Source organism: Fimicolochytrium jonesii (assembly GCF_025526975.1).
Source record: "Fimicolochytrium jonesii strain JEL569 chromosome Unknown EV422scaffold_26, whole genome shotgun sequence".
Taxonomy (NCBI): domain Eukaryota; kingdom Fungi; phylum Chytridiomycota; class Chytridiomycetes; order Spizellomycetales; family Powellomycetaceae; genus Fimicolochytrium; species Fimicolochytrium jonesii.
Genome location: NW_026515693.1, coordinates 90,774 through 117,963, shown reverse-complemented (window position 1 = coordinate 117,963; position 27,190 = coordinate 90,774). Strand labels below are relative to the sequence as shown.

Genomic DNA, 27,190 nt, shown 5'->3' with positions numbered 1-27,190 from the left:
CCGAAAACAGTCGAGGAGCTAACGAGGATTTTCAGTTCTCCGAACGTCGCTGCTGCTGCGGCGGCTTATGCTGCCAGTGTCGCCAATAGCCTAGCTGCAGCAGGGAACTCGACCGCGGCGGCGGGAAAATATACCGCTCCAACTCCTGCTGCATCGCACCTGACAAGGTTGCTCGCGCCTAGCCCACTGAGCTCTTCAGCGTCATCAACACCGAGTCAGACGCCGTTAGCATCCAAACCTGCGATGGGGATGAATGCAAGCACCTACAACGGGGTAACTGGAAGTATTGGTGTCCCTTCTCCGTCGAGTCTCACAGAAGCGGTCCTGGGTCTGCACAAGTTCAACTATTCCCCAACGATATCGCCGAAACCAGCAGCCCCGACTCCCAATAGCAGCTTCCAGTCGCAGACACCCACGACCAATTCTTCCACGCCCTCCAATCCAAGACCGGCAGCCACGCCAAACGGGTTGCCTACAGGATTGTCAGGCAGCCAGAAATCAAGCCCGGCACCGCTCAACTTCAGTTCATCAGCATCGTTTTCGTCGACGGCCGCATTTGCGGCGTTGGTACAGCAGGCTTTAGCAAATCCAGCAGGTCTGCAAGTTCAGCAACCTCGGAAACAAGAGCATGTTGCGCCGCCTGCAGCGGTCGCATCATCGTCTTCCGTAACGCCCATGGTCATCGACGCGGTCCAACCTGCTGCGGTTCAGGCAGGGAATATGGCGACCACGGGCCCGGCGCCGATCCCCACAGCTGCTCCGAAAATCGCGATTCCCGCTCCGGTGCCGGTTCGTTCCCAGAGGTCGCAGCGTAAGATGTCCGCAGAGTCCATGTCGCTCGATGACATCCTAGACATCGACCAGTTCATGAACGATCCCGATGCCACGACACCCACGAACGGAAGCGGCTCACCAGGAGCATCTTCTGGATCGTCGACCGACGCGGCATCCACCGCTCCAGCCCCAGACCCCGACCGATGGCGCAAGATCCCCATAACGGCCTTCCGCCGCCGCACGGAACGTCGATTCGCGATTGAAGGGGCAATCAAGGAGTCTGCAAAGGCCACGTTCAATCAGACCCTTGGAACAGGGATGGCGGTAGTGGATGCTGGCGGCAGTGGCGCGGAGCTGGATATGGCGACTGACCATATGGACCCCTGTGGCGGGCCATCGCAGGCGCCGAGACACGGTCACGGCAACCGGTCGAGTTTGCGGAGGAGGCGTCAGTCGGTGAATGTTGAAGGGCTCTCTGGTGCAGGACAGACTATGGGTGTGCCGAAGAAGTCGAGCAAGCGGAGGAAAAAAAAGTGATGGAGTTTTGGTGACACGTGGATAGGACGGTTAGAATGCTTAGTGTACCGGGGGAGTATCCTTCACAGCTTGTGGTAGCTTTTCCCTTTTCTCCTCGTGTAGAGTATGCAGAAGAGTTATATACCCATTAGCCCTATAGTTGTAACAATCCATAAGCAGATGTTCAATACTGGGTGCCGCCGTCAAACTTCGTACAGCCGTTGCGGTATCCACACGTGGCGCGATGCCCCATGCTGCAGGGGATAACAGTCTGACGTGAGGTCAGTAGTACCACCTGAAGTGTGGGTGCCGTAGTAGACAGTCGGATGTGTCTTGGGGACTCGGGAGGCAGATTTGCCGTTCGGAAGTTGTGATGGCCGTCATCTTGAAAGTCTTGAAAGCTTGGACAGCTGGAAAGTGTCAAGCAACTTGAAGCAAGCCACGCGCCAACGTCCAGATCCCTCCATTTCGGTTCCATACGCTCGCAGCATTATTCTGGTGCACACCACCCAAGCCATGACATATCAATATACCGAGGCTCAGTCGGCAGCGTCGGAAGCAGCAGCAGCCGCCGCCACTGCCCCAGCGTTCCCCACCAAAACGGTCCAAACGACGGTTAATGTCACCGTCCCAGCTGGAAAGCCTTCCAACCTTCTCAGCATCCCGACAACCATCATTCACACGCAGTTTGCCAATAGGATTATGATAACGATATCGCAGGTCGGAACTATTGGGTGTCTGGTGAGTAGGCACGGGGCGTAGGGAGAGAATTCCAACTCGTGAACGGATATGATCGCACACAGGATGGTAACTCTCCCCCACTAAATTACCACTCCTTTCCACAGCTCGAAGCAACTCGCGACACGACGACGGCAGCGACGGCAACGACAAACCTTTCTGCGTCCACCAGCACGCAAGCCTCCTTCGTCGGGCCAACTTACACTGAAACCGCTTCCACACAACCCCTCCCGCCACCACCACTGGTCGGCGTTTCCGTGCGGCCACTGCTGGGCACCGCACGGACATCTGGCGAGGGTCTGCTGCATCAGGTGTATGCATCGCATATCCTGCAACGCATGTGCGCAGCGCGGCCGGGGGAAAAGAGAGGGTTAGTGTTGGGGATCGCGTTGGAGAAGCTGCCGGCGGCAGCGGCGGAGGATGGGGACGATTTGGCTGACGGGGAGGAGTTTGACGATGAGGAGGGTGGGATTGGAGCAGCGGAGAGAGCGATGTTTGAGCAGATTATGACGGCGTGCGCTGGGATCGGCGTATGGTGAATGGATGAGCTTCTATCCTATAGCTAGCTCAGCTGTGCGTTGAGAGATTGTTATCTCTCGAGTGGTTTGACCAGGCGCTACCATACGCATATCTTAGAAATGAAGTCTTTGCTGGTCTAATCCAAAAATCGGCCATGGTAATTCATAAGCAGAAGTGATATACCCATGTACGTGCGGTGGATGCGCTGGTGCCCTCATGTCTACGCTCGATACCTCCATCTACAAAATAACTGCCTGCCATGACGACGAAATCTACCCCGACAGTCCCTTTACCCCACCGCCTTCCGGTTCGTCCGCTTCCTCGCCAGCAACCTCACTCTCCGTGAAAATCACCTCGCGTATCCAATCGAGCTGCTCCTGCGTGAACACCGACCCAAAGGCCTTGCTAGCCTCAGTCCCTATGGCCACATCTGCTACCGCGTCTTCCACGTTTATGCACTCCCCCAACCGCTCAATATCCTTGTCCAGTCGTTGCAGTCCGTTGCGCGCCTGCAATTGCGCTACTGGTGTGTCAGGCCGTCGGGAGCGCTCGTACAATTGCCTGGCATGTTTCATCGCTCTTTGCGCCCACTGGTATCCTACAGCCGCCCCATTCCCACCACCTTCCTCCCGCTTCGCTGCCGCAGCCGCGCACGCCTCCAACATGCCACTTAACACGACAAACGCCTGCGGATCCGCCGGCCGGGCGGCTAGATACGCCCGTAGTCTATCCACACATTCGCCGGGCGCCGAACCAGCGCGCATCAGCACCTCTGCGCGAAACAACAGATGGCCTGGTTCTTTCGACAAGTTCAGTCCCCGGGTCGCTTCAGCGGCGTCGGCGGCGCGGTTCAATTTGAGCAGACATCGTCCGGCGATCTCCAGGACCTCGGTCTCTTTCAAAGGTTTCCTTTGCGGTTTCGTTTTTGATGATGAGCTGGATGGCCGTGCGTCCCCCGTGTTGTTGGAGTCCCCGAGATCTCCGCCCCGATTGATTTTCAGATACATCTCAGCGAGTTCGAGCGCTGCAGAGTAGTTCTGACCGACGTAGTGGTGCTCCATGCTACTGATAAGTTGATTGGGTCCTAGCTTCAAGCTATACAGAGCAGTCACCGCCGGTGCAAGGTCTCCCGTCGCATTCGGTTGAGGCTGAAACCACTGCGGAGAATTATTAGCGACCCGTTCACTTTCACTTTGCGGACCCTTTGACCTTGCCCGCACGGCCACCCTTCACCCACCCTAACGGAGCGGAGTTCGGACCAACAACTTCCGGAAAAGATAACTCACCCCGTCGTACGTAGCCCGCATTCTGTACTCGCGGTCGATGAAATGACGCTGCTTCTTTGGCGCCACCTCCTCAGCGTCGACTATGGATAGCAGCCATTCATCCTCAGCTGTGAATTGGAAAAGACCATGACTCTCGGCTGCACTTGGCGGTGGTGCACCGTTTGTTTTCGAGATTGTTTCGGACGAAGACCCTGCTGACTCTGCTGGTGCAGTATCTGTAACAGCGGTCATACTGAATGCGTCGTAGCCGATAGCTAGTACTTTTGGGAAGTTGAGAAAAACGACCTCCTCAAAGGCTGCGAGTCGAAAGTGGTGACCATCGCGTTCCCGAGAGCAAACAAAGGGTTGAGATTAAAACGCGTTTAAAAGGCGCACATGGCTTGGACGCACGGGAGTGCAGTTGATACTGGGGTTTGGAGTTCGCGCTTTCGTCGGATTGGTACTAGCAACGAGCAAGGCTACTATTCGAACACCTGGTAAGTATACAGCGGCGGACGACGACAGAGGTACAGGCAGGACAACAGAGCAGGCGACGGCCGACATGTAGGGCGACGAATCGACGAATCGATGGATGGATGGATGAATTTGTGCCGCGGTGATGGATGGATGGATGACGAATGAACATGTCATGGAGGATCAGAGACGAATTGCGAAATGGAAACCGAACATAAGAGGGAGGATGCAGAGAGGAGGGCAGGAGGAGGCGAGGAGTAACGGCAACGGCAGAGGATTACTATGAACCCGGATTTCCTAATTCTATGTTTCCGTTCTTCGCCGTTCCAGCGCTGTCGTACCCTTACTCTTTCGACAGTTCTCCAGTTTGACGAGCCAATTTGCAACCATGAGCAAGGTTCCCGCCGTTCTCAATGCCACCGAGCAGGAGGTCCAGTCCATGTTGGCTGCCCAGGTACTTATTTTGCGACGACGCATACCCGATTGTGGGGGAAGATGGATTTGGAACTTGGAGTTGACGAGGGATCTCTCTGTATACTAGACCCACATCGGAACCAAGAACTTGGACATCCAGATGAACCCCTACGTGTGGAAGCGCCGTAACGACGGTATCCACATCATCAACATTGGCAAGACCTGGGAGAAGCTTGTCTTCGCCGCCCGTATCATCGCCGCCGTCGAGAACCCCGCCGACGTCTGTGTGATCGCCGCCCGCCCTTACGGTCAGCGTGCCGCCTTGAAGTTCGCCCAGTACACCGGCGCTCAGGCCATCGCCGGTCGTTTCACCCCCGGTACCTTCACCAACTATATCACCCGTACTTTCCGTGAACCCCGTGTCCTTTTGGTGACCGACCCCCGCACCGACCACCAGGCCATCAAGGAGGCCTCGTACGTCAACATCCCCGTCATTGCCTTCTGCGACACTGACTCTCCCCTCAAGCACGTCGACGTTGCTATCCCCACCAACAACAAGGCCAAGCACGCCATTGGTCTTGCTTACTGGTTGTTGGCCCGTGAGGTCCTCCGCATCCGTGGAACCATCGCTCGCTCCAGCCAGTGGGACGTTATGGTTGACATGTTCTTCTACCGTGACCCCGAAGAAGCTGAGAAGGAGGCTGAGGCTGCTGCCGCCGCCCCCGAGAAGTTCGGTGGTGAGGCCGCCGCTGGTGACTGGGGAGCCGAGACTACCACCGCCGCCCCCGCTAACCTTGAGTGGGAGGCCTCTGGAACTGGTGTCGCTGACGTTGCTGCTCTCGCCTCTGCTCAAACCGGTGACTGGGCTGCCTCCACCGGCGAGTGGGGTGCGGAATAAGCGCTGGAGTCGACGAATTTGGCGACCTCACGACTACGATTCCCCGACGCACTGTATAGACGGATTGGCTTGTAATTCAAAATATGACGACGCCGTGTGTGCACAGATTCTTATTTATCTCATCATCAGCTGTTGCAAATAAACATGTGAGGATCGCCGACTATCGCGGGCTTCCTGGTTACTAGTCGTATTATGAGGGACTAGATGAAGGGATGTGATGGGGAACAAGAACATGGAGAAAGGATGTTGGAAGGGCAGATGACTATTATGGTCGGGATGGGTATAGGAGTTGGTCCTTCGTGGGATTGGGGGTGGTCGGAAGGCACTGGAAACACATCGGTTCCCGGGTGGACGAGTTCCTTGGGCTGATGAGTGATGGTCGTGTTCGCGCTGTTGGGTTGGTTGTGTGAGGTGAATGGGGCCGGCGACTTTTGCTCATGGACTATCAAACCGCTGTCTATTACAATCCAAGTCCGTTCTGCCGTCCCATGAGAAATGACATGCATATCAACTCCGTTTGAACAGCCTCCGCTTAGCTTCCTGTATAGACACATTCTCCACCTCAGGCTGCGCTTGCAGTTGCTCCTGCACCTCAGATGCGGCGTTTGTGTCGTTTGGCCGGAATATGAACTGGTTCTCGAGTTCACCTATCGGACCCTGTTGTGCGTAGGAAACAAGTCGTCAGTTTGCAAAACGCGTCGAGTTGCGATGGGAGGGAACGAATATTCGGCTACGAGAGAAGGGAACGAGTAGGACTTACGATGTAGGTGAGCCCAAGCCGCTGCGCTAGCGCTTGGGCGTCAACGTCTGGTTTCGTTTTCACTGCGAGATCGCCTTTGTGTGGGAGAAGGAGAGCGAAGGGCGGTAGTGATCAGCACCTTATGGCCGGAAACGATCGCCGGACAAAAGTTTTCCACCTCGATCTTACCGTTTTGCACTGGTGTGGGATGGTTGGGCATGCTTGCAGGGTTGCCCTCGTGGTGTGGTGTCTGCACAGTTAACCCCTGCACGAGTTGGTGCAATTCAAAGTGGTTTTGACGGAAACAGTCGTTTTCGCACTTAGTGGCGTTAGAGTTTGGAGCCCGCGATATTTTGGGTTGGAGGACGGCGACAAGGTGAACCTCCCTCAAAACCCCCATTAGCACGCTTATGTGTCATGATCATGAATATTCGAAAGGCGATACTTTGAAAGGCTCTCTACGGACTCTACGGCTATGGTTCAGGGTAACAGACGCCTAAGGGCAAGAGCAAGACCTAAACACTCAAGAGCAAGACCTAAACATTGACTTCCGACTGCTTGACACCTTTGGCAAGGCGATCCTTATACCTCTCAAGCGCCGTCTCAACGTCAACCTTGAGGAATTTGTCGACCTGCTGCGGCGCACGGCCGACAAAGGTGGAGGGGTCCATCAACTCATCCAGACGAGACACGATGGGCGCAAAGTACGGGGTCTTCTTGATACGTTCGATGAGATCGTTCTCACGCCCGTGCTCCTTGACTTCGCGCGCTGCCTCGTGGGACAACACGCGGATCTGTTCGTGGCATTCCTGCCTGTCACCTCCACCCTTGACCATGGCCATGATGATGTTCTCGGTGGCCATGAAGGGCAGCTCTTGTGCGATGCGGCGTCCAATGACGGAAGGGTAGACGACGATGCCCGTGACGATGTTGTGAAGGACGGAGATGATGATGTCGGCGGTCAGGAAGGCCTCGGGGATGGAGATGCGGCGGTTGGCAGAGTCGTCGAGGGTTCGCTCCAGCCATTGCGTCGCGGCGGTGGCGTGGGTGTTACCGACAAGCGTCATGAGATGGCGGGCGAGGGAGCAAACTCGTTCGGAGCGCATGGGGTTACGCTTGTAAGCCATTGCCGAGGATCCAATCTGGTCCTTCTCGAATGGCTCCTCGAGCTCTTTCAGGTGTGCCAAAAGACGGAAGTCGGTTGCGATCTTGTGCGCCGACGCACCGAATGAGGAGAGGGCGTTCAAGACGTCGAGATCGACCTTACGGGTGTAGGTCTGACCGGTGACAGGGTAAGCAGCAGGGAAACCGCTCATCTCTGTGACGAGATCATCCAGCTGTTCCACCTTGTCGTGGTCTCCGTCGAAGAGGGCCAAGAACGAAGCCTGTGTTCCCGTAGTGCCCTTCACACCGCGGAACCTCAAGTCATCCCGAGCCCTTTGAATGTTACGCAGGTCATGAAGCAGATCCTGCAGCCACAGGCAAGCACGTTTACCGACCGTCGTCAATTGCGCCGGCTGGAAGTGAGTGAAACCCAAGGTGGGCAGAGCACGATGCTCTTTAGCGAAGCTTGCCAGCTCCTGGACTACGGCGGCCAACTTGCCGAGGAGAATATCCAAACCATCGCGCATCATGATCAGCTCCGAGTTGTCAGTGACATAGCACGACGTGGCACCCAGATGAATGATGCCTGCAGCGGTGGGCGCTGCGACACCGAACGTGTGAACGTGGGCCATGACATCGTGTCGCCTACGCTTCTCCTCAGCGGCGGCCATAGTGTAATCGATAGGCTGCTGGGCGGCCTTCTCCATCTCGGCGATGGCTTCCTTCGTCACATCCTTGAGACCAAGCTGTGCTTCAGCCTTTGCGAGAGTAATCCAAAGCCGCCGCCATGTTCCAAACTTCTTGTCGTCAGAGAAGTTGTATGCCATCTCCGCAGACGCATAGCGGGATGTTAGTGGGGATTGGTATCTATCGTGGACACTCATTCTGACGTCCTATCGAATCAAAACTACATAAAACACAGAGCGCGAGTTAGCGTTGGATTTCACTCACACTTTACACGACAGCCCACCTTTGATGTACTTTTCGTGTTTTCGAGTCTGATGAGGTGAAGTCCGTCGGGAGTTCTCGGCGTCTTTTATTGGGAGAATTGTGACTGAAACGTGAGAATTGTGGAGTCCGAGTGAAAGTGAAGTGAGTGAGAGCCACGCGCGAAAGATCGCATCAAAGAAGTCAAAGATCCCATCAAATAAATCACACGTGAGCCGGGACTGCAAGATTTTAATGGCTCTCCTCCAAGTGCTGTTTGTACACAATTGCAACGACCTGCAACAAGATATGCGTATCCAATTATGCTCTGGCATTGCTTTGTCCTTGAAGAAAGCCTAAGCAATGAGCTGATGGATTCGAGAAACAAATGACAGAAATGGAGTTGGGATGACCGAGATGGCAATGGGAAAAGCAACCAGAGCAGGCCCGTGGGAAGACCGCGCACGAAGGACCGCCATATCATGATCATCTTCCGTCGTACTGGTACTGTAGTTGTGTGGATGAACGTAAGAAGGGTGAAGGCAGTGGCTGACCATAAAGTGATGCTGGAAGCCCACGCTTGGAGCGCTTGGGGGATTGCAGGGGGATTGGAGGAAGGCGCTCAGCGCTCACATTCGGCAGACGCGGGTCCGTCGCGAGGGCAGTACACAACTCCGCCGACGCTTTTTCCACAGCTCCTTTTTTCAGCATTCCTTTGGGGAATGGCGAAACCACACACACCCAACTGACCTGAGACTTTGTGGGATAACTAAAACAGGTATGAGGAGCAACACTAGCTGGTCTGTTGGACAAAGTAATTACTTACCGCGGACTTTTACCAAGCAGAACTCCTGGAAAGCGCCAACCCCCAAACAACGTGCTACTAGCAAGACGTTTGCCAACAGCGTCAGACACGTCTTGAAATTCAGGCCCTCCAACCATCAGGTATGGCAAAGGGTTGGGGAAAATTTCAGCCCGGGGACTCTCAAACTGACTTGGGGAAGGCTTCTCTAGATGCGTCGTCAAACCCGTAAACAACTCTCAGAGCTGCGTACCGCAGCGGCAAAGGAACGGGAGACTCATGTGTTCTGTGACATATGGAATAGAGTAACAGATGCTCCCTGCACAAAACCTCCCCTTCGTCGCCGCAGTGCTGCTGCAAAAGTTATTGGGCAACAGTACATGGAATTGAGCCCAGAGGTACGCTCCTGGCTAAAAGCTTCAGAAGGTGGCTTCTCCCTCCGACCACCGGCCAATGAACTTGAGGATGCTGTCCCGCTGTATGGATGCCGGAAATGCATGGTCAAGGTCCGAACGGCGCGGTGCACTATCAACTCACTTGAGGCTGATTGTTTTGGGCCGGCCTCGCGATGCGCTGACAAACTCCGACGGCACTCCCCCCAGCGGTGACGGCGCTCCTCACCCCACCGGCGGGGACACTCCTCCCCCCAGGTCCCCTGGCTACACTGCCGGGCCCCCTCCCACAGTGCGCACTCAACGTAGTTTTGACCCGCTGCCCATCTCAGAAATGCGTCGATACAAGCGCCACCTTGAGCCTGAGTTTGTGTTGGATGCCCCCACCGCCTCAGCTCGCCGATCCCGGACCACATCGGCTGCCAGTGTTATTCAGACGTTGATGCCAAAGCCAGCTGATGATCCCGTGGAGGGAGCATTCTGGGGTGCCATTGTCGCTGCCGAGGAGGAGACTGCGGATGAAGATGCCGTGGGTGAGGAGATTGACGCCCAGATCAATGTTCCTGATCCCGCAATGGATGTTGATGCTACTCAGCGTGTGGAGCGAAGTTATGAACAGAGGCTCGGCCTTCTGAACCTCCTCCCGTTCAAGGATCATCATGGGCATCTTCAGCACCCTGTCGGACACATGGAGGAGTTCATTGTCCATATGAACATAAGGTGCGATGGGCTGTTTGACGCAAAAATGAAGTTGCTCGGGGGCCTCAAACCCGAATGGCAACCAGGAACGATGGATAGAAAGCGTCGCCATGTCTTTGTCTCTATTCTTATGGATCTGAGCTTCCGTTATAGCCGTGATAACTACCTCCAGCGCTGGATGTCAGCCCAGCTGGAGATGTCGAATGTTAGCACTGACCAGCAAACAAAGATCGCTCGAGTTGGACTTGCGCTGGTGCCGCAGCATAAGACGGTTCGCGCAGAGAAGCTCATTGCTGTTATGCACGACGCGCCCATACCATAATCTTACCTACTGACAGCCGCCAATGTCAAACGCCAATGTCGAACGCCAATGTCAAACGCCAATGTCAATGTCAATGTCAATGTCAATGTCAATGCCAATGTCAATGCCAATGTCAATGCCACTCCCCCTCTCTCCTCTCATTTCGCCAATCCTCCCGCAATATCGCCACTCCTCCTCTCTCCTCTCATTTGGCCAATCCTCCCGCAATATTGCCACTCCTCCTCTCCCCTCTCATTTCGCCAATCCCCCATTCGCCGCTCCTCCTCTACCCCACCCATCTGTGAGCCAATCTCCGGCCATTTGTCAATCCACCCAGTACTTCTCCACAGCCAGCAGCTGTAGCTTGCTCTCTATGCCTGCTACGCTCGCTCTAGGCTAGGGAGCAGAGCTGGCGCTCACTCAGTCCCCTCTTGTTGTTGTCTTTGGTCTGCTGAGTTGTTTATCTATAAATAGCCGCCCCCTCTTCGTCCATTCCCTTCCTCCCTAGCAGATCAACACCAGTTCTTCTCATCTCTTGTTCTAGTCCTTGTCTCTTGTTTTGCCAATACAATCTCCTGTTGCCCATCGCTCTCGTGTTATGGACGAGGCGCCCATACCATAAGCTTACCTACTGACAGCCGCCAATGTCAACCGCCAATGTCAAACGCCAATGTCAATGTCAAGGTCAGTGTCAATGTCAGTGTCAATGTCAATGTCAATGCCACTCCCCCTCTCTCCTCTCATTTCGCCAATCCTCCCGCAATATCGCCACTCCTCCTCTCTCCTCTCATTTTGCCAGTCCCCCCTCGGCTTCTCCACACCCCCCACTACTTCCCCATAGCCAGCAGCAGTAACAATGCTCTCTACGCTCGCCATGCACGCTCTAGGAGCATAGCTGGCGCCCCCCCCATTCCCCTCTTGTTGTTGTTGTTCTCTGATCTGCTGGGTTGCCTATCTATAAATAGCCGGCCTCTCTTCGTGTTATGAATGGGCGGAGCCGAGGGAAATAGAGGCGACTTGTGGTGCAGGTTGTTGACAGGTAATGGTATTCAGACCGAAACAAGAACTAGAACAAGACTAGGAAGAACTGGTGTCGATCTGCTGGGGGATCAGGAAGTGGGGAGCTCAGGGGAGGCGGCTATTTATGTTTTTCTGGGAAGGCTGGGGAAGCGTGGGGAAGCAGAAGGGTACGGAATGAGAGGGAAGCCAAGAGAAGCGCCAAGGGTGGGGAAGCATAGAAACAGAAGACTGGGGATGGGGTGGCTACGCTGAGGCTGTGGGCGGGTACGTGGGGAAGTATGGAGAAGGGTTTGTAAGCGCCGAGTGTTGGGAGGTGTGGCTACGTGCGGCTGCGTGGAGAAATGAAGGCAGTGGCAGGTGTGGGGTAGCGCGGCTGCGTGCGGCTGCGAGGTTTGGCAGATGTCAGGTTTTGACAGGGAATTGACATTGACTGACTGTTGGGATGCTGTCATGAGGTAAGCGCATGGTATGGACGCGTCGTCTATAACATCACCCCCTCCTTTAGCCACGGCGTCCGGATGTTGTTTTGATGTTGGCAGGCTTTGGTCGGGGTTTGTCGGGGTACTTTTGGTGGAACTGGGCAACAAGCTCTTGACAGCGGGCAAGGTGTTCCACTGGCTCCCATGTGTTCTCCGAGCTTGGCCAACCCTGCCACTTGATGAGGTACTGAAGGTGCGTGCGTCAAATACGGGAGTCGAGAATGTCTTCCACAATCCATTCCTCCTGTCCTTCGACTTCTTCTGGTGGGGTGGGTTCTGGCTCAGTTCGCTCCGGAATGGTGAAACGTGGTTCAAGAAGGGAGACATGGAAGACGTTGTGAATTTTGTAGGATGGGGGAAGCTTGAGGCGATATGCGACCGAGTTGATCTTCTCCGTGATTGTGAAGGGGCCAATCTTACGGTGATCAAGTTTCTGGGAAGGTCGGAGAGTCTTGAGATTCCGCTGTAAGAGCCAGACACTGTCCCCGGGTTTCATGTCTGGGCCAGGTGCCCTCTTAGCATCGGCAAAGCGCTTCATGCGTCCTTGGGCCTCCTTGAGCTCAGTGGCAAGCTGTTCATGGATTTCCTTGAGATGGTTGGCACGAGCTTTGGCTGCAGGATTAAGGGATTCGGTTGTGGTGGCGGAAGCCAGACTGAATCGAGGATGGAACTCCATAGTTGGCGTAGAAGGGGGTTGTCTGGGTGGCGGAGTGGATGGTGTTATTGTAAGAGAACTCAGCAGAAGACAAGAGTTCCTTCCAGTTATCTTGTTGATAGTTGCAAAAGCAGCGAAGGTATTGCTCAAGAATCTGATTGGTCCGCTCGGTTTGTCCATCGCTCTGGGGATGGAACGCCGATGAGAGGTTGACCTTGGTTCCCAGGAGAGCGAAGAGACGTTTCCAGAAGTGGGAGTTGAACTGTGGGCCACGGTCAGATACAATATCGTCGGGGAGTCCATGGAGCCGGATGACATGGTGCCAGATCAGATCTGCAGTTGACTCAGCGGTGGCAGTTTTCCTGCACGGTACAAAGTGCGCCATCTTGGTGGACCGGCAGATGACAACGAGCACAGAATCAACCCCATCACTGGTGGGTAGATCTGTGATGAAGTCCATGGAAATTGACCCCCAGGGGCGGTCAGGGACCTGCAGGGGTTGGAGGAGACCGTAGGGCTTGTGTCTGCTGGTCTTGGCTTGAGCACATACGTCGCAGGACCTGATGTAGGACTTGACAAAACGCCACTGGCTAGGCCACCAGTAGTTGCGTGAGATGAGCTCCAGGGTCTTTGACATGCCGTAGTGTCCTGCCAAACGCGTGTCATGCATGTCCCGGCAGATCTCAGCACGGAGCTTGTTGGTGGGGACGTAGACAAGGTTGTCGTACAGCAGAACCCCATTTTCCTCGGAGAATCGCTTTATCCGTTCTTGGTCTTCTTGAGATTGCTGGGCAATGGGGGCCCTAAGCTGTCGCCGGATGGTTTGCGCAAACACATCGGATGCCAGGGCAGCTTTGATTTGGTCAAGGAGCGAGGAGTCCAGTGGGGTCAGATAAGTGGCGGCCAGGCGGAGATGGTCAGGGGTGAGGATCGTGGTTTCCTGGGAGCGGAATGCTTCTTCCCCCTCCCTTAGCTCGTATTCAGAGCGACGAGAGAGGGCGTCAGCTTGGTGTTGCTGGGTACCAGGGCGGTATGTGATGACAAAGTCAAAATCAGCAAAGAAGATTGACCAGCGGGATTGGCGGCGGTTGAGGGTACGGGTAGTCATGAAGTACTGGAGGTTCTTGTGGTCACAGTAAACGATGACCTTGTGGCGGGCACCAATGAGGTGGTGTCGCCATTGAGCAAATGAGTCTTGGATAGCCAGGAGTTCCTTGTCGTAGATCTCATAGTTGATTTCCTCAGGAGTAAATTTGCGGGAGTGAAAGGCCACGGGGTGGAGTTGATCTGTGTCGTCGGGTTGAAGGAGGACGGCGCCAAGGGCAAAGTCGGAGGCATCGGATTCGACAATGAAGGGCTTGTCAGGGTCGGGGTGAGTCAGGATAGGTGCGGAGGTGAAGGCTTTCTTGAGGGTTTCAAAAGCTAGGTGTGCAGCGTGGGTCCATTTGAATGGCAAGTCTTTGCGAGTGAGCGTGGTCAGGGGTGCAACGATCGCAGAGTACCCTTTGATGAATCGCCGGTAGAAGTTGGCAAAACCAAGGAAGCGCTGGATGCCTTTGACATTCGTCGGGGGTTCCCATTCGGTAATGGCAGCCGTCTTCTTTGGGTCCATGGAAATGCCTTGCTGGGAGATGATAAACCCCAGGAACTCAACAGAGTCACGGTTGAATTCGCATTTTTCCGGTTTCGCATACAGCCCGTGCTGGCGGAGCCGTGAGAGCACCTCTCGGACGTGGTTGGGGTGGTCTTCTGGGTTTTTTGAGAAGATCAGAATGTCGTCAAGGTAGACCACAACAAAAACGTCGAGAATGTCACGGAATATGTCGTTCATGAGGTGTTGGAATACTCCAGGGGCATTGGTGAGCCCAAACGGCATGACATTATACTCGAATAGGCCGTAGCGACATCGGAACGCTGTCTTCCATTCATCCCCTGGCCGGATCCGAAGAAGGTTGTAGGCTCCCCGGAGGTCAATCTTGGTGAGCCGGCGTGCCCCTCGAAGACGATCCATGATGCTGTTAATCAAGGGCAAGGGATAGCGATTCTTGATGGTGATATTGTTGAGTCCACGATAGTCGACGCACAGACGGAGGGAACCGTCCTTTTTCTTGACAAAGAGGACTGGGGCACCGGCGGGAGACTTGGAGTGCTTGATGAACCCCTTAGCTAGGTTCTCTTCAAGGTAGTCACAGAGTGCCTGCATTTCAGGCTCGCTGAGACTATAGATTGGGCCGAACGGTGGCTGTTTGCCCTCTTCTAAATCGATGGGACAGTCGTAGGGTCGGTGCTCTGGGAGGGTATCCGCGTTCTTCTTGGCGAAGACGTCCGCAAAATCTTGGTATTCTTCAGGAATGATGGCCTTCGGATCTTTTGGAGGAGTGGTCGCCAGGGCTTGGGAATCTGACTTGGTCGGATTGGCGTAGGCAATGAATGCCTGGTCATGCCTTGCCGCCACACGGAAAGCTGGGGCGCTCATAAACGATACGTGGATCGGTGTGGGTGCTGGGTCCAGTGTGTTGGGTGTCTGGGCTAGGGAGACTGAAATCTCGTCTTGATGGATACGGATCAGAGGTTCAGGGGTTCTTGAGGGCTTCGGGCTAGGTTCTGTTGGCAGGGCATCCCAGGAGGCGTATTGTCCAAAACCGCAATGGCAGCGGACGCAAAGAGTGCGAGTCTTCCAGTGTAGCTCCACATCATGGAGCTCAAACCAGGGAAGCCCCAGGATGATTGGCGCATGCGGGGAACATGTCACATGGAATACCACCTCCTCAAAATGGTCGTTGACCCACATGCCCAAAGGTTGGGTGTGATGGGTAATGGAGCCCGCATGGCTGGGACGTCCGTCAACCAGTTCAAGCGCAATGGGGTCCTCCTTCTTGACAAGTGGGATGCGGTGCTTGCGGGCATAACTTTCGTCGATGAAGCACGACATCGCACCGGTGTCAAGTAGTGCTGAAAGCTGAACTGGAGCTCGCTGGGCCGATATCTGCAGGGTAACAGGGTACTCGAATGGTGAGGATGGGCCCATAATCCGCATGGGTGAGGGTATCTCAGATCGGAGATTGACATTGTTGGTGGTCAGGAGAAGGGTGTTGCTGGAGATGCCAGGATCGGAGCAAGGTTTTGTGGCTTCTCCCTTGGCAGTACTTGCGTGGTGAGAAGGCCCAGGACAGGTGTTGCCCAGCTGCTCGGCCTTTACTGCAGCTGGACTTGGGCAAAATCCTGGATGGGTGCAGGTTCCTTAACCGCGACATTCGCCGTGCGTATCTTGTTCGGGCAGAGTTTGGCTATGTGGCCGGGTTTACCACAGTAGAGGCAAAGTTTGTTTGTGATGCGGTGTTGGCGCTCTAGCGGTGTGAGGGGTCCTCGCGGACGAGCAGCGTCAATGATCATAGGGTCGTCTGGGCGGTTGTCGGGGCTCATGAGGGTGGGGCTAGTGGTAACTGGCACATATGGCTGTCGGTTCCTGCTTCGCTCTAGACGGCGCTCAAACAATCGGTTGTCACATTGGATGGCCTGTTCCATCACGGTGTCGATTGAGGCAGTAGGGGGCATCGTGAGCATTAAGTCCTTGACGTCTTCTTTGAGGCCGCGACGGAAGGTGGCAATCAATGCCTGGTCATTCCACGACACATCGCATTGCAGCTGTCGGAATTCAGCTACATACTCTGTTGCTGCACGGGTTTGTCGAAGGTTCTGGAGCTTGTTTTCGGACGTGCGGATCCTGTCGCTGTCTCCAAAGACTGCTTGCATTTGCTGGATGAAATCATCCAGGTTTGTAAGGGAATGATGGTCTTGTTCGACAAGGGGCGCCAGCCAGGCCTGGGCGGTGCCAGTGAGGTAGGTGCCAATAGTTCGTATCTTGGTCTGATCGTTGGGGTAGCGCCTGGGTTGGAGGGCGAACATGAGCCGGATCTGGTTGAGGAACCCACGGAACTTGCTTCGGGTGCCATCAAATTTGTCTGGGAGACTGATTTTGGGTTCGGGGGCGTGGGTGGCAGGGGCAGTGGTCTGGGTTGGCGCTAGTTCGGCCTGTAGGGTGGTATTCTGCGCTCGAAGTTCGTCAATCGCATTGCACATGGCTTGCCAGGCTTCGGCCGTGAGGGGAAGGGCGTCGGACATGGTGATTTGGCGTGGAGGTACAGCGGCTGGGGGTTGTTGAGCAGATCAAACTGTTATGAATGGGCGGAGCCGAGGGAAATAGAGGCGACTTGTGGTGCAGGTTGTTGACATGTAATGGTATTCAGACCGAAACAAGAACTAGAACAAGACTAGGAAGAACTGGTGTTGATCTGCTGGGGGATCAGGAAGTGGGGAGCTCAGGGGAGGCGGCTATTTATGTTTTTCTGGGAAGGCTGGGGAAGCGTGGGGAAGCAGAAGGGTACGGAATGAGAGGGAAGCCAAGAGAAGCGCCAAGGGTGGGGAAGCATAGAAACAGAAGACTGGGGATGGGGTGGCTACGCTGAGGCTGTGGGCGGGTACGTGGGGAAGTATGGAGAAGGGTTTGTAAGCGCCGAGTGTTGGGAGGTGTGGCTACGTGCGGCTGCGTGGAGAAATGAAGGCAGTGGCAGGTGTGGGGTAGCGCGGCTGCGTGCGGCTGCGAGGTTTGGCAGATGTCAGGTTTTGGCAGGGAATTGACATTGACTGACTGTTGGGATGCTGTCATGAGGTAAGCGCATGGTATGGACGCGTCGTCCATAACACTTCGTCCATTCCCTTCCTCCCCAGCAGATCAACACCAGTTCTTCTCATCTACTGTTCCAGTCCTTGTTTCTTGTTTTGCCAATACAATCTCTTGTCGCCTATCGCTCTTGCTCTGTCTTCTCTTCTTCGCTTCCGCCTCTGTCGTCGAGATCATAACAGTTTGATCTGCTCCAACACTGCGAAGTTGAGAACCCGTCCAGCCCTGCATCCGACAAACCTTTTTCCCAATGTCCCAACCCGAATACGTACCTTTCACCGCCGAGCAATGGAACGATATGTGCCAAGCCATTGCCGCCTTGCAAAGCCAAAATGCCAACTTGCAGGCCAACCTAGCGCAAGCCCAAGCCGACGCACAAGCTGCCCAGAGCATCGCCACCCAGGTTCAAGCCGATACGTACACCCGTCCCCAAGTCACCAACCCTGCCCTGGAGCCAAGAATCAGCTCGCCCGAGAAGTTTGATGGTACCCGCAGCAAATTCCCGTGGGTGGTTGAACAACATCCGGTTGTTGTTTGCTCTCCAGCCCGACCGCTACCCCAGCGACATCATCAAGATCCAAACTATTGGCACCTGCCTCACCGGCACTGCGCAAGCCTGGATGGCACCCCTAGTTGAACGCCAAGATCACAGCCTTCAGGACTTCAATAGTTTATCAGTCAGATGCAATCGGTCTACGGAGACAGCAACAGGGTCCGCACCTCTGAAAACAAGCTCCAGAACCTTCGCCAAACCCGTGCAGCAACCAACTACGTCGCTGAGTTCCGCCAGCTACAATGTGATGTCTCCTGGAACGACCAGGCCCTAATTGCTACCTTCCGCCATGGCCTCAAAGAAGACGTCAAAGCCCTGATGCTCACAATGCCCCCTGCGGCCACCATTGATGCGGTGATGGAGCAGGCTATCCAGTGCAATAACCGACTGTTTGAGCGCCGCCTGGAGCAAAACAGAAGCCGCCAGACCTTCCCTGTTCCCCATACCTTGTTTACTACTACCACCACTGTCGACCACAGCGAGCCTATGCAGATTGACGCCGCTCGTCCCCACGGCCTCCTGAGCCCTCAGGAACGCCAACGCCGCATTTCCAACAACCTCTGCCTTTACTGCGGTGGCGCGGGGCACATTGCAAAGGCCTGCCCCGTCAAGAACAAGACCACCACCCGTGCCGCCAATGTCAACATAAAAGAACCCTCCACCGAACAGGGTTTTCCCAAAGTCCAGCCGCAGTAAAGCCCCAGCGACTGGACAACACACACCGCCCCGGGCATCCTAACCTCGCAGCTCCTGCAACGGAAGACGCCACCCCCCCGGCTCCCGACTCCGTTATAGCCGACACAACCCTCCTAGCTGCTGCCCATGTCGAAAACTCCGAAATTAACCCCCGCGCCATGCTTGCGCTGGGTCCCGTCGAACCATTCAACTACCCTGTTACCATCATGATATCATCCAGCCGCACCCCAATACCTACCTCAGCCATGATCAACAACGGCGCCCTGTCCTGCTTCATTGACAGAGACTTTGCCCGCAAACACCGCATCCCCCTAGTCCCGCATCAGCGTCCCCTGATGATCGAACTCGTTGACGGTCAACCAGCTCTGCTGGGCCAGCCACCCATCACACCCAACCAGTAGGCATGTGGGTCGACGACCACTTCGAAGAACTCGTCTTCCATGTCACCAAATCACCCCACGGTCCAATCCTCCTTGGTCTCCCCTGGCTCCGCCTCCACAACATTAACCTTGACTTCAAGAACCTTTCGGTCGGTTTCCATTGCGACTGTCGTACCATGAATTCGCGAAGTGGGACCACTCTCCAGCACCACCGAGCCCGGCACCCGCCAGAACCCCTGAGCCCTTGATCCGCATCTCCCAGGATGAAGTCCCCGTCGACAAAACATGGTCAATTCCTGTACCCAAGGTATCTCGCTCCAGCACCCCAGAACCGGCTCCCACGCCGCTCCGAGTCTCGTTCATCTCCGCCCCAGCCTTCCAGGTCGCAGCAAGGCATGACCAGGTCTTTGTCGCCTACGCCAACCCTGCGAAACCCGATCTCCCGGCCTCGCCTAGCCCCAGTAACCCCCCGACACCCGAGAAAGACATCAAAGACTTCCTGCCCCCCGAATATCAAGACTTCGCCAACGTTTTCAAAAAGAGAAATGCTGACGCTCTCCCCGAGCACCGGCCCTACGACTGTCAAATCGATCTGGAAGAAGGCAAGCAGCCACCTTTCGGCCCGATCTACAGCCTCAGCGAACCAGAAATGAAGGCACTCTGCGAATACCTCAAAGAAAACCTCGCCAAAGGATTCATCAAACCCTCGAAGTCCCCTGCCGGTGCGCCAGTCTTATTCGTGAAGAAAAAGGACGGTTCTCTCCGCCTCTGCGTCAATTATCGAGGCCTGAACAGCATCACGGTGAAGAATCGCTACCCCCTGCCCCTGATCAACGGTATCATGGATCGTTTGCGCGGCGCCCGCCGTCTCACCAAGATCGACCTCTGCGGCGCTTATAACCTCTTACGCATGCGCCCGGGCGATGAATGGAAGGCCATCTTCCGCTGCCGCTACGGCCTATTCGAATACAATGTCATGCCCCTTGGACTCAGCAATGCTGCTGGCGTCTTCCAGTACCTGATGAACGACATCTTCCGCGACATCCTCGATGTGTTTGTTGTCGTCTACCTCGACGATATCCTGATATTCTCCAAGAACACCAAAGATCACCCCAAACATGTCCGCGAAGTCTTGTCCCGCCTCCGACAGCATGGGTTGTATGCCAAACCAGAGAAGTGCGAATTCAACCGCGAATCCATTGAGTTCCTAGGCTTCATCATCTCCGAGAAAGGCATCCAGATGGACCCCAAGAAGATCGCTGCCATCACGGATTGGGAATCTCCCAAGAATGTCAAAGGCGTCCAGCGGTTCCTCGGCTTTGCCAACTTCTATCGCCTGATTCATCCAAGGTTATTCCAAGATCGCTACCCCGCTCACTAGCCCTGACCCGGAAAGACATCCCGTACTGCCTGGACACCCGCCGCAAACACCGCCTTCGAGAACCTGAAGAATGCATTCACCACCGCCCCCATCCTTGCTCACCCTGACCCAGAGAAGCCCTTCGTCATCGAAACTGACGCCTCCGACTTCGCTCTCGGCGCAGTTCTCCTCCAGCCGGACCAGGACAATCAGCTCCACCCCGTGGCCTTCCACTCTCGCAAATTCACGGCCGAAGAGATCAACTACGAGATCTATGACAAGGAACTTCTGGCCATCCAAGACTCCTTTGCCCAGTGGCGACACCATCTCATTGGCGCCCGTCACAAGATCACCGTTTACTCCGACCACAAAAACCTTCAGTACTTCATGACCACCCGCACCCTGAACCGCGGCCAAGCCCGCTGGTCGATATTCTTCTCGGATTTTGACTTTGTCATTACCTATCGCCACAGGTTCCCAGCAGCACCAAGCCCATGCCCTCTCCCGACGCTCCGAACATGAGCTAAAAGAGGGGGAAGAAGCGTTCCGCTCCCAGGCAACCACAATTTTGACTCCAGAACGTCTTCGACTCGCCGCGGCCTACCTCACACCCATGGATACACGCTGCTTGACAAGATTAAGGCCGCCCAGGCCTCTGATCCCCTCGCTAAGACCATCCGCGAAAAGCTCAAGATACCCCTCGCCCAACGGACCGAGGAAACCCAAGATTGTATCAAGCGGTTCTCAGAGGAAGATGGGATCCTGCTGCACAATAACCTTGTCTATGTCCCCACCAATGAGCTCCAAGCTGAAGTCTGCCACGACATGCACGATACACCCCTAGCACGCCACTTTGGGATGTCCAAGACGCTCGAACTCGCCTCCCGCAACTACTGGTGGCCCAGCCAGTGGCGCTTCGTCAAGGCCTACGTCAAGTCCCTGCGATATCTGTAGCCAAGCGAAATCCAGTCAACAAAACCTTACGGCCTACTCCAGCCCAACAGTATCCCTACCCGCCCTTGGGGATCTTGGTCCCTGGGCTTGATCACGAGTCTGCCTCCCGTTGATGGGTACGACTCCATCCTGAATGTCAACTGTCGCCTCACCAAGATGGCCCACTTCATTGCCTGCAGCGAGTCAGAATCCGCCAAATCCACCGCCGACCTAGTCTTCCACAATATCATCCGTCTCCACGGCCTCCCCGACGACATCATCTCTGACCGAGGACCCCAGTTCAAGTCCCGGTTCTGGCGTCGACTTCTCGAACTCCTTGGGGCGAAAGCCAACCTCTCCTCGGCCTTCCACCCCCAGAGCGACGGCCATACGGAACGCATCAACCAGATCCTGGAGCAGTATCTCCGATGCTTTTGCAACCACCAACAGGACAACTGGAAAGCAGCTTCTGTCGTCCGCCGAGTTCGCCTACAACAACACCCACCAGTCCGCTTCCCAGACCACCCCCTTCTATGCCAACAAGGGTCTCCACCCCCGCTTCAGTTTCGCTGCCTCTGCTACCTCCGAATCCGTCAACCCCGCCGCTGAAGCCCGCGCTAAACAAATCAGGGAACTCCACGAACAGCTCGTCCTAGAGCTCAAAGAAGCGCAAGATCGAATGAAGCGCTACGCCGACGCTAAGTGAATTCCTGGACCGGACTTCAAGCCTGGCAACCACGTCTGGCTCCTCCGCAAAAACCTCCAGACAACCCGGCCCTCTCAGAAACTCGACCATCGCAAGATTGGGCCATTCCCCATCGTTGAAAAAATCAATCCCGTCGCCTACCGGCTCAAGCTCCCGCCTATGTACAAAATCCACGATGTCTTCCATGTCTCGCTCCTCGAACCCCGCTTCACCATCCCCGAAGGACACGAACCCGAACCTGCGCCCCCAGAGACCGTTGAGGGTCAAGAAGAGTGGGTTGTCAAAGCCATCCTTGACTCTCGCATCCATTGTCGTCGCCTTCAGTACTTGGTCAAATGGCAGGGCTGGCCTGACTCCGAGAACACCGGGGAGCCCGTGGAACACCTCACCCATACCGACGCACTCCTCCAGGACTTCCACAGCGCGTACCCCAACAAGCCTTCCTCTGTCCCCGTAGCACCTCCTCTGCGGCCACACCAAACTCGACGCCGCCGCCGCCGCCGCTAAAGAGAGGGGTGATGTTATGGACGACGCGCCCATACCATAAGCTTACCTACTGACAGCCGCCAATGTCAACCGCCAATGTCAAGCGCCAATGTCCATGTCAGTGTCAGTGTCAATGTCAGTGTCAATGTCAATGTCAATGCCACTCCCCCTCTCTCCTCTCATTTCGCCAATCCTCCCGCAATATCGCCACTCCTCCTCTCTCCTCACATTTTGCCAATCCCCCTCGGCTTGTCCACATCCCCCACTACTCCCCCATAGCCAGCAGCTGTAGCAATGCTCTCTACGCTCGCCACGCACGCTCTAGGAGCATAGCTGGCGCCCCCCCCAGTCCCCTCTTGTTGTTGTTGTTCTCTGGCCTGCTGGGTTGCCTATCTATAAATAGCCGGCCTCTCTTCGTCCATTCCCTTCCTCCCCAGCAGATTAACACCAGTTCTTCTCATCTCTTGTTCTAGTTCTTGTCTCTTGTTCCGCCAATACAATCTCTTGTCGCCCATCGCTCTCGCCTTGTCTTCTCTACTTCGCTGCCGCCTCAGTCGTCGAGATCATAACAAGCACCAGGAAAAATAGTAATCACCAATGTGACTTACAGGCAACCTTATTAATTGCTCCTAGTTAAAAAGATTCGTTAGTAGGTAATAGCGAATCCGCAAGAACTCTTCCAGCAAATTGCATTGGTTCAGGATTGTGTCATAATCACTTCGTGATTGTTTGCTGTCACCAGGAATCTTTCAAGTTAGTTCTGGTCCAGATTCTAATTGGGTTCCTACATCTCTACAATGGTCACTTCTATTCTTCCACTTTATGTAGGCCTGTTTCTTCCTTAAGCCCTTTAGGACCAGGAATCAACACCCAGCGTCAGTGAAAGACCTTTCGCTGTCTAGGTGGAAGGCCTTCCGAGCTGTCAGTGAAAGGGTTACCCACCTGAGCAGACGTCATGGGAAACGCACGAGCGAGCGAAAGACTGCGCTGCGTTAGACGACTTCATCTTGGTCCATGGTGAATTAGAATCTGTTACAGATAAGCGAAAGTGGAAGCACTCTAAGGGAACTGAGGCTCTGCGATGCAAGAGTGCACGGTTGGCTGGAGGCCATGAATGATCTGTAGCTGGATGGGACCTTCTGTCCAATAACACATCGGATATCGTTGTAATCGAGTAGAGAAGGTCTCGTTCACGATATCGTTGGACATAAGTCAAAAGCTGTGAAAGGGAGCGCAACGTGCTACACAAAACAAGTGTTAACACGACCCCTTGATGGTACACAACATCCGCATTGGGTAAATACGTTTACGGCCGCCGTCCGTAATGAGTAAGCAGGAACTGATCACTCCTGGAGACTCGGTGGTGTGTATGCCCGGAGATACACATAGGCGTTGACTTTGAACGGCAGAGCTTCGTTGGCTCGATGGTTGCGTACATCCATTGCCCAACAACTTGTTTTAGGCAACGTGCGATACAAAGCACACCCGTTGCATTCACAGCTGGGATACCCGCTGCCGGCAGCAGGTAGCCTGGATGGCAAATACCATTGAATCAGAATGGTTTGCAAGCGTCGCTACCCACGAGAGTCCTCTGGAAAGGTTTCGTGAATGACACACTATTCTGACGTCCAGTTGCAGAACCATGGTTACTTTGCTGCATAACCATGGTTTTTCGCTGCACAACCATGGTTATTTGGACTGACAACGACGAGGACCAGTAAGGATTGCGCTGGGTGCGATCCCGGACACCTTCATATTCTGCTCTGCTTGAGCTTGCTGGGCAGGTTCGCGTCGTAGAATCTGGGGGGGTGTAATGTGGGTTGTCCGGTCTTATTGGAGAGCGACGCGTCAGTGGAACATGTATCGCTGTCTAAGTGAAACATGTTCCCGAGGTCAGCAAAAGACCTTTCGCTGTCTAAGGAAACGTGTTTCCAGACAGTGTTCTCCAGTGGACTCCGACCTCATGGGTACCATAACAGTGCTCGTCGCACCTTCCTAGGCACAACAAGTAGTTCTTCTACTACATATCATATAGCAGAGCCGACGAACACCCAGTCCGTCTACGATACCTTACAGCAAAGTAGTTATTGTATACGAACATCAGTTATACAACCCGTGTGAAAGGTAGTCCACATCACAGTTACACTCATGCTTGAGCGTGGTTGGATTCAGCACTCGCAGAGCCCATGGGGTGCCGCAGTGCTATTTGCTAAGAAAAACGATGGCAGTCTCCGTCGGTGCATCGACTATTGTGGGCTGAACAAAGCAACAATAAAGGATCGTACGCCGTTACCAAATGTTGCAGAGATTGGGTAGGTGAAAAGAAGTTCAAGTCTTTGTTGGACATTAGAGATGCATATCACTGCCTCTTGGTTCGCACAGCCAATAGAGATAAAACAGCGTTTCGGACGTGGTTTGGTCATTTTACCACCCAGAGCGAGATATATACGTGTTCATAAATGTGTCGGGTTTTGCAATAGGAGGATGGCTTGCCCAGCCGGCGGATCCATCAGAGCCTTACCCATCACCGTTTTCTTTGGGCAGAAGATGCAGTTCGCTGAAACACGTTACCCCGTGCACAAACAAGAACTATTAGCTGTGGGTAAAATATGCAAGGCAAATAGGGATTCCTTGCAGGATCAGACAAGCAATCGCCCGTTTCGAGCGTTTACCGATCATGCTAGTTTGGTCTGGCTGCAGACACAGCCCTTTCTTAGCCATCGCCAAGCATGGTGGGTGGAATTCCTGCAACAATTCAAATTTGATATTGAATATCAACGTGGTCATTGGAACACCGTTGCGGATGTGCTAAGTTGTAATCCTTATTACGCACCACGCCGTGCCGAGTGTAACAAGGGAGTTGAGACTGCTGCGGCCATGGGGATGTGGGTTGAGTATATTCCTTTGGGGAATGTTACGCTTGAGGCTGATGAGCACTTCGCTTCTTGGAAAGATGCGTTATCCCAGCCAAAGGAACAGGTGTCTACATTCCATTGGCATTTTTTCATCGAGATAAAGTCCTGTTGAACAGCAAGGAGATAACGATCCTTGCTTTCAACAAGAAGCCGTTCAAGTTTAGACAGAGCTGGCTCAGACCCTTCATTGTGAAGAAGGGAGGACCACACCCGGAAACATACGAGTTTGTGAAAGTGACCAGGTTGACAGCGTACGCGGATATGATTCAAGAGGAGATTAGTATTTGTGCGCGTATCACCAGTGTGATCAGTATTAGGATAGGGACACACCCCCCCTTCCCCTCCCCCATAAAGATGACGACACTGGCGTAAATTGCCCGGGGAGCATCTTGACAGATATAGACTAGACCCTAAGTTTGTACCATAAGTGCCCATTTGACCCAACTGACTAGCGTACCTATGCCTAGCAGTCCGGGGTTGCCAATACACGGAGTACGCCCAAGCGTGTCTACTTGTGTGGTGAGAATAGGGATTTAGTTGGTCTCTACCTTTTACCTTGCACTCTCCACAAGTAGATTGTCTCCACCTGTGAACGACCCGATTTAGGACCTATCTCAGGGAACAATCGACCACTAAGGTTTTGTCAAGTGTGTGTAGCCTCACAGGTACCTGCTAATGCCCCATGGGCGTCTGCCAAGTCCGCGGAAGGTGCTACAGGCTACCACAAGCTCAATCAAGCCCAATCTAGCCACTACAACCCAATCACAACTCCATACGGGCACTACTGACCGCTATGAGCTCTAAGAACATCATGAAAGCGCAGTGCTGACGCCTGGATGTCTGGGAAACGTTCCAGACATCTTCAGAGCCTCCCAAGACGCGTCCTAAGTCTTGCAGAGCCTTCTAAGTGCCGCATTTTGATGCTATCTCAATACTCCCTCTCACTTGACGGCTCTGCAGCCTCTAAGTGCATCGCAGCTCTCACACATGTGAAGTCCGGCATGGGGAGGGCTTGGGTGAGCGCATCAGCTATCATCTCCTTTGTTGGGCAGTACTGGAGGATACCTGTCTTGTGTGCGATTTGTTCACAAATGAAGTGGTATCTGATGTCAATGTGCTTGGTTTGTGCATGGTGAACTGGGTTCGTGGCGAGTGCCATAGCTCCTTGGTTGTCTTCCCAGATGACTGTGGGGCCTTGGACGAGTTCTGTCTTGTATTGGTGCGTGCTCAGTTCTCTGAGTAGAGATCTGAGCCACATGACTTCTTTACAGGCGTCAGTGAGTGCCACGTATTCGCCTTCGGTGGAGGAGAGTGCTGTAGTGCGTTGTTTGCGTGATTTCCAGCTTACTGGACCGCCGAAGGTGAAGAGGTATCCTGTGGTCGATCTTCGAGTGTCTGGGCAGCCTCCCCAGTCTGAGTCTGACCACTCCACGAGTTTGGGGGTTCCTTGCACCGCTCCCAGTCGAAGTTGGTGGTGTTTGGTCGTCTTGAGATAAGCCAGAATGCGTTTGGCAGCTTTCCAATGTCCTTTGCCTGGATTGGCTAAGAACTGGCTCACAGCTCCAACTGCTTCGGCTATGTCTGGTCTTGACTGCCTACAATGGCTCAATAGGGCATGTCCTGCATCTCTGCAGTCTCTTTAGGCGTTTGAGGTGCCATTTCGTTGGTGAGAGGGCTTCCCACGATGCTGGGAGTTGATACAGGCTTGCAATCGATCATGCCGTATGTTTCAAGGCATTTTTCGATGTACCCAGTCTGGTTGAG

The 27,190-nt window shown here is 54.5% G+C and overlaps 6 protein-coding genes across 6 annotated transcripts; 3 read left to right on the top strand and 3 right to left on the bottom strand.

The window, feature by feature from the left end:
* Nucleotides 1-1,708: 1,708 nt before the first annotated feature.
* Nucleotides 1,709-2,728, top strand: EV422DRAFT_540394 (uncharacterized protein). The gene is made up of 2 exons (XM_053071135.1): nucleotides 1,709-2,031; nucleotides 2,136-2,728. Exons 1-2 carry the CDS (start codon nucleotides 1,807-1,809, stop codon nucleotides 2,565-2,567), a joined length of 657 nt encoding a protein of 218 aa, XP_052922610.1. The 5' UTR covers nucleotides 1,709-1,806; the 3' UTR covers nucleotides 2,568-2,728.
* EV422DRAFT_622367 (uncharacterized protein) lies at nucleotides 2,729-4,165 on the bottom strand. The gene is made up of 2 exons (XM_053074170.1): nucleotides 3,834-4,165; nucleotides 2,729-3,704 (listed from the first exon to the last, which is right to left on the bottom strand). Exons 1-2 carry the CDS (start codon nucleotides 4,062-4,064, stop codon nucleotides 2,820-2,822), a joined length of 1,116 nt encoding a protein of 371 aa, XP_052922609.1. The 5' UTR covers nucleotides 4,065-4,165; the 3' UTR covers nucleotides 2,729-2,819.
* Nucleotides 4,166-4,674: 509 nt separating this feature from the next.
* On the top strand, nucleotides 4,675-5,598 carry EV422DRAFT_551381 (ribosomal protein S2, flavodoxin-like domain-containing protein; the record flags this gene model as incomplete). The annotated part of the gene is made up of 2 exons (XM_053071832.1): nucleotides 4,675-4,740; nucleotides 4,828-5,598. 2 exons carry the CDS (start codon nucleotides 4,675-4,677, stop codon nucleotides 5,596-5,598), a joined length of 837 nt encoding a protein of 278 aa, XP_052922608.1.
* Nucleotides 5,599-6,105: 507 nt separating this feature from the next.
* On the bottom strand, nucleotides 6,106-6,557 carry EV422DRAFT_570407 (uncharacterized protein; the record flags this gene model as incomplete). Its single annotated transcript, XM_053072873.1, has 3 exons — nucleotides 6,106-6,255; nucleotides 6,359-6,432; nucleotides 6,527-6,557. 3 exons carry the CDS (start codon nucleotides 6,555-6,557, stop codon nucleotides 6,106-6,108), a joined length of 255 nt encoding a protein of 84 aa, XP_052922607.1.
* A 187-nt stretch (nucleotides 6,558-6,744) lies between these two features.
* Nucleotides 6,745-8,624, bottom strand: EV422DRAFT_210049 (L-Aspartase-like protein). Its single transcript, XM_053065370.1, has 2 exons — nucleotides 8,423-8,624; nucleotides 6,745-8,348 (listed from the first exon to the last, which is right to left on the bottom strand). Exon 2 carries the CDS (start codon nucleotides 8,323-8,325, stop codon nucleotides 6,874-6,876), a length of 1,452 nt encoding a protein of 483 aa, XP_052922606.1. The 5' UTR covers nucleotides 8,326-8,348; nucleotides 8,423-8,624; the 3' UTR covers nucleotides 6,745-6,873.
* Nucleotides 8,625-8,850: 226 nt separating this feature from the next.
* EV422DRAFT_508727 (uncharacterized protein) lies at nucleotides 8,851-10,401 on the top strand (the record flags this gene model as incomplete). The annotated part of the gene is given in 5 exon segments (XM_053068779.1): nucleotides 8,851-9,016; nucleotides 9,147-9,313; nucleotides 9,383-9,568; nucleotides 9,588-10,282; nucleotides 10,314-10,401. 5 exon segments carry the CDS (start codon nucleotides 8,851-8,853, stop codon nucleotides 10,399-10,401), a joined length of 1,302 nt encoding a protein of 433 aa, XP_052922605.1.
* Between the last annotated feature and the right edge of the window lie 16,789 nt (nucleotides 10,402-27,190).

Coding starts and splice junctions, on each gene's coding strand:
- EV422DRAFT_540394 (XM_053071135.1), top strand. CDS start 1,807: ATGACATATCAATATACCGAGGCTCAGTCGGCAGCGTCGGAAGCAGCA. Junction 2,032..2,135: donor TCGGAACTATTGGGTGTCTG/GTGAGTAGGCAC, acceptor TCCTTTCCACAG/CTCGAAGCAACTCGCGACAC.
- EV422DRAFT_622367 (XM_053074170.1), bottom strand. CDS start 4,064: ATGACCGCTGTTACAGATACTGCACCAGCAGAGTCAGCAGGGTCTTCG. Junction 3,705..3,833: donor TGCGGGCTACGTACGACGGG/GTGAGTTATCTT, acceptor AATTCTCCGCAG/TGGTTTCAGCCTCAACCGAA.
- EV422DRAFT_210049 (XM_053065370.1), bottom strand. CDS start 8,325: ATGAGTGTCCACGATAGATACCAATCCCCACTAACATCCCGCTATGCG.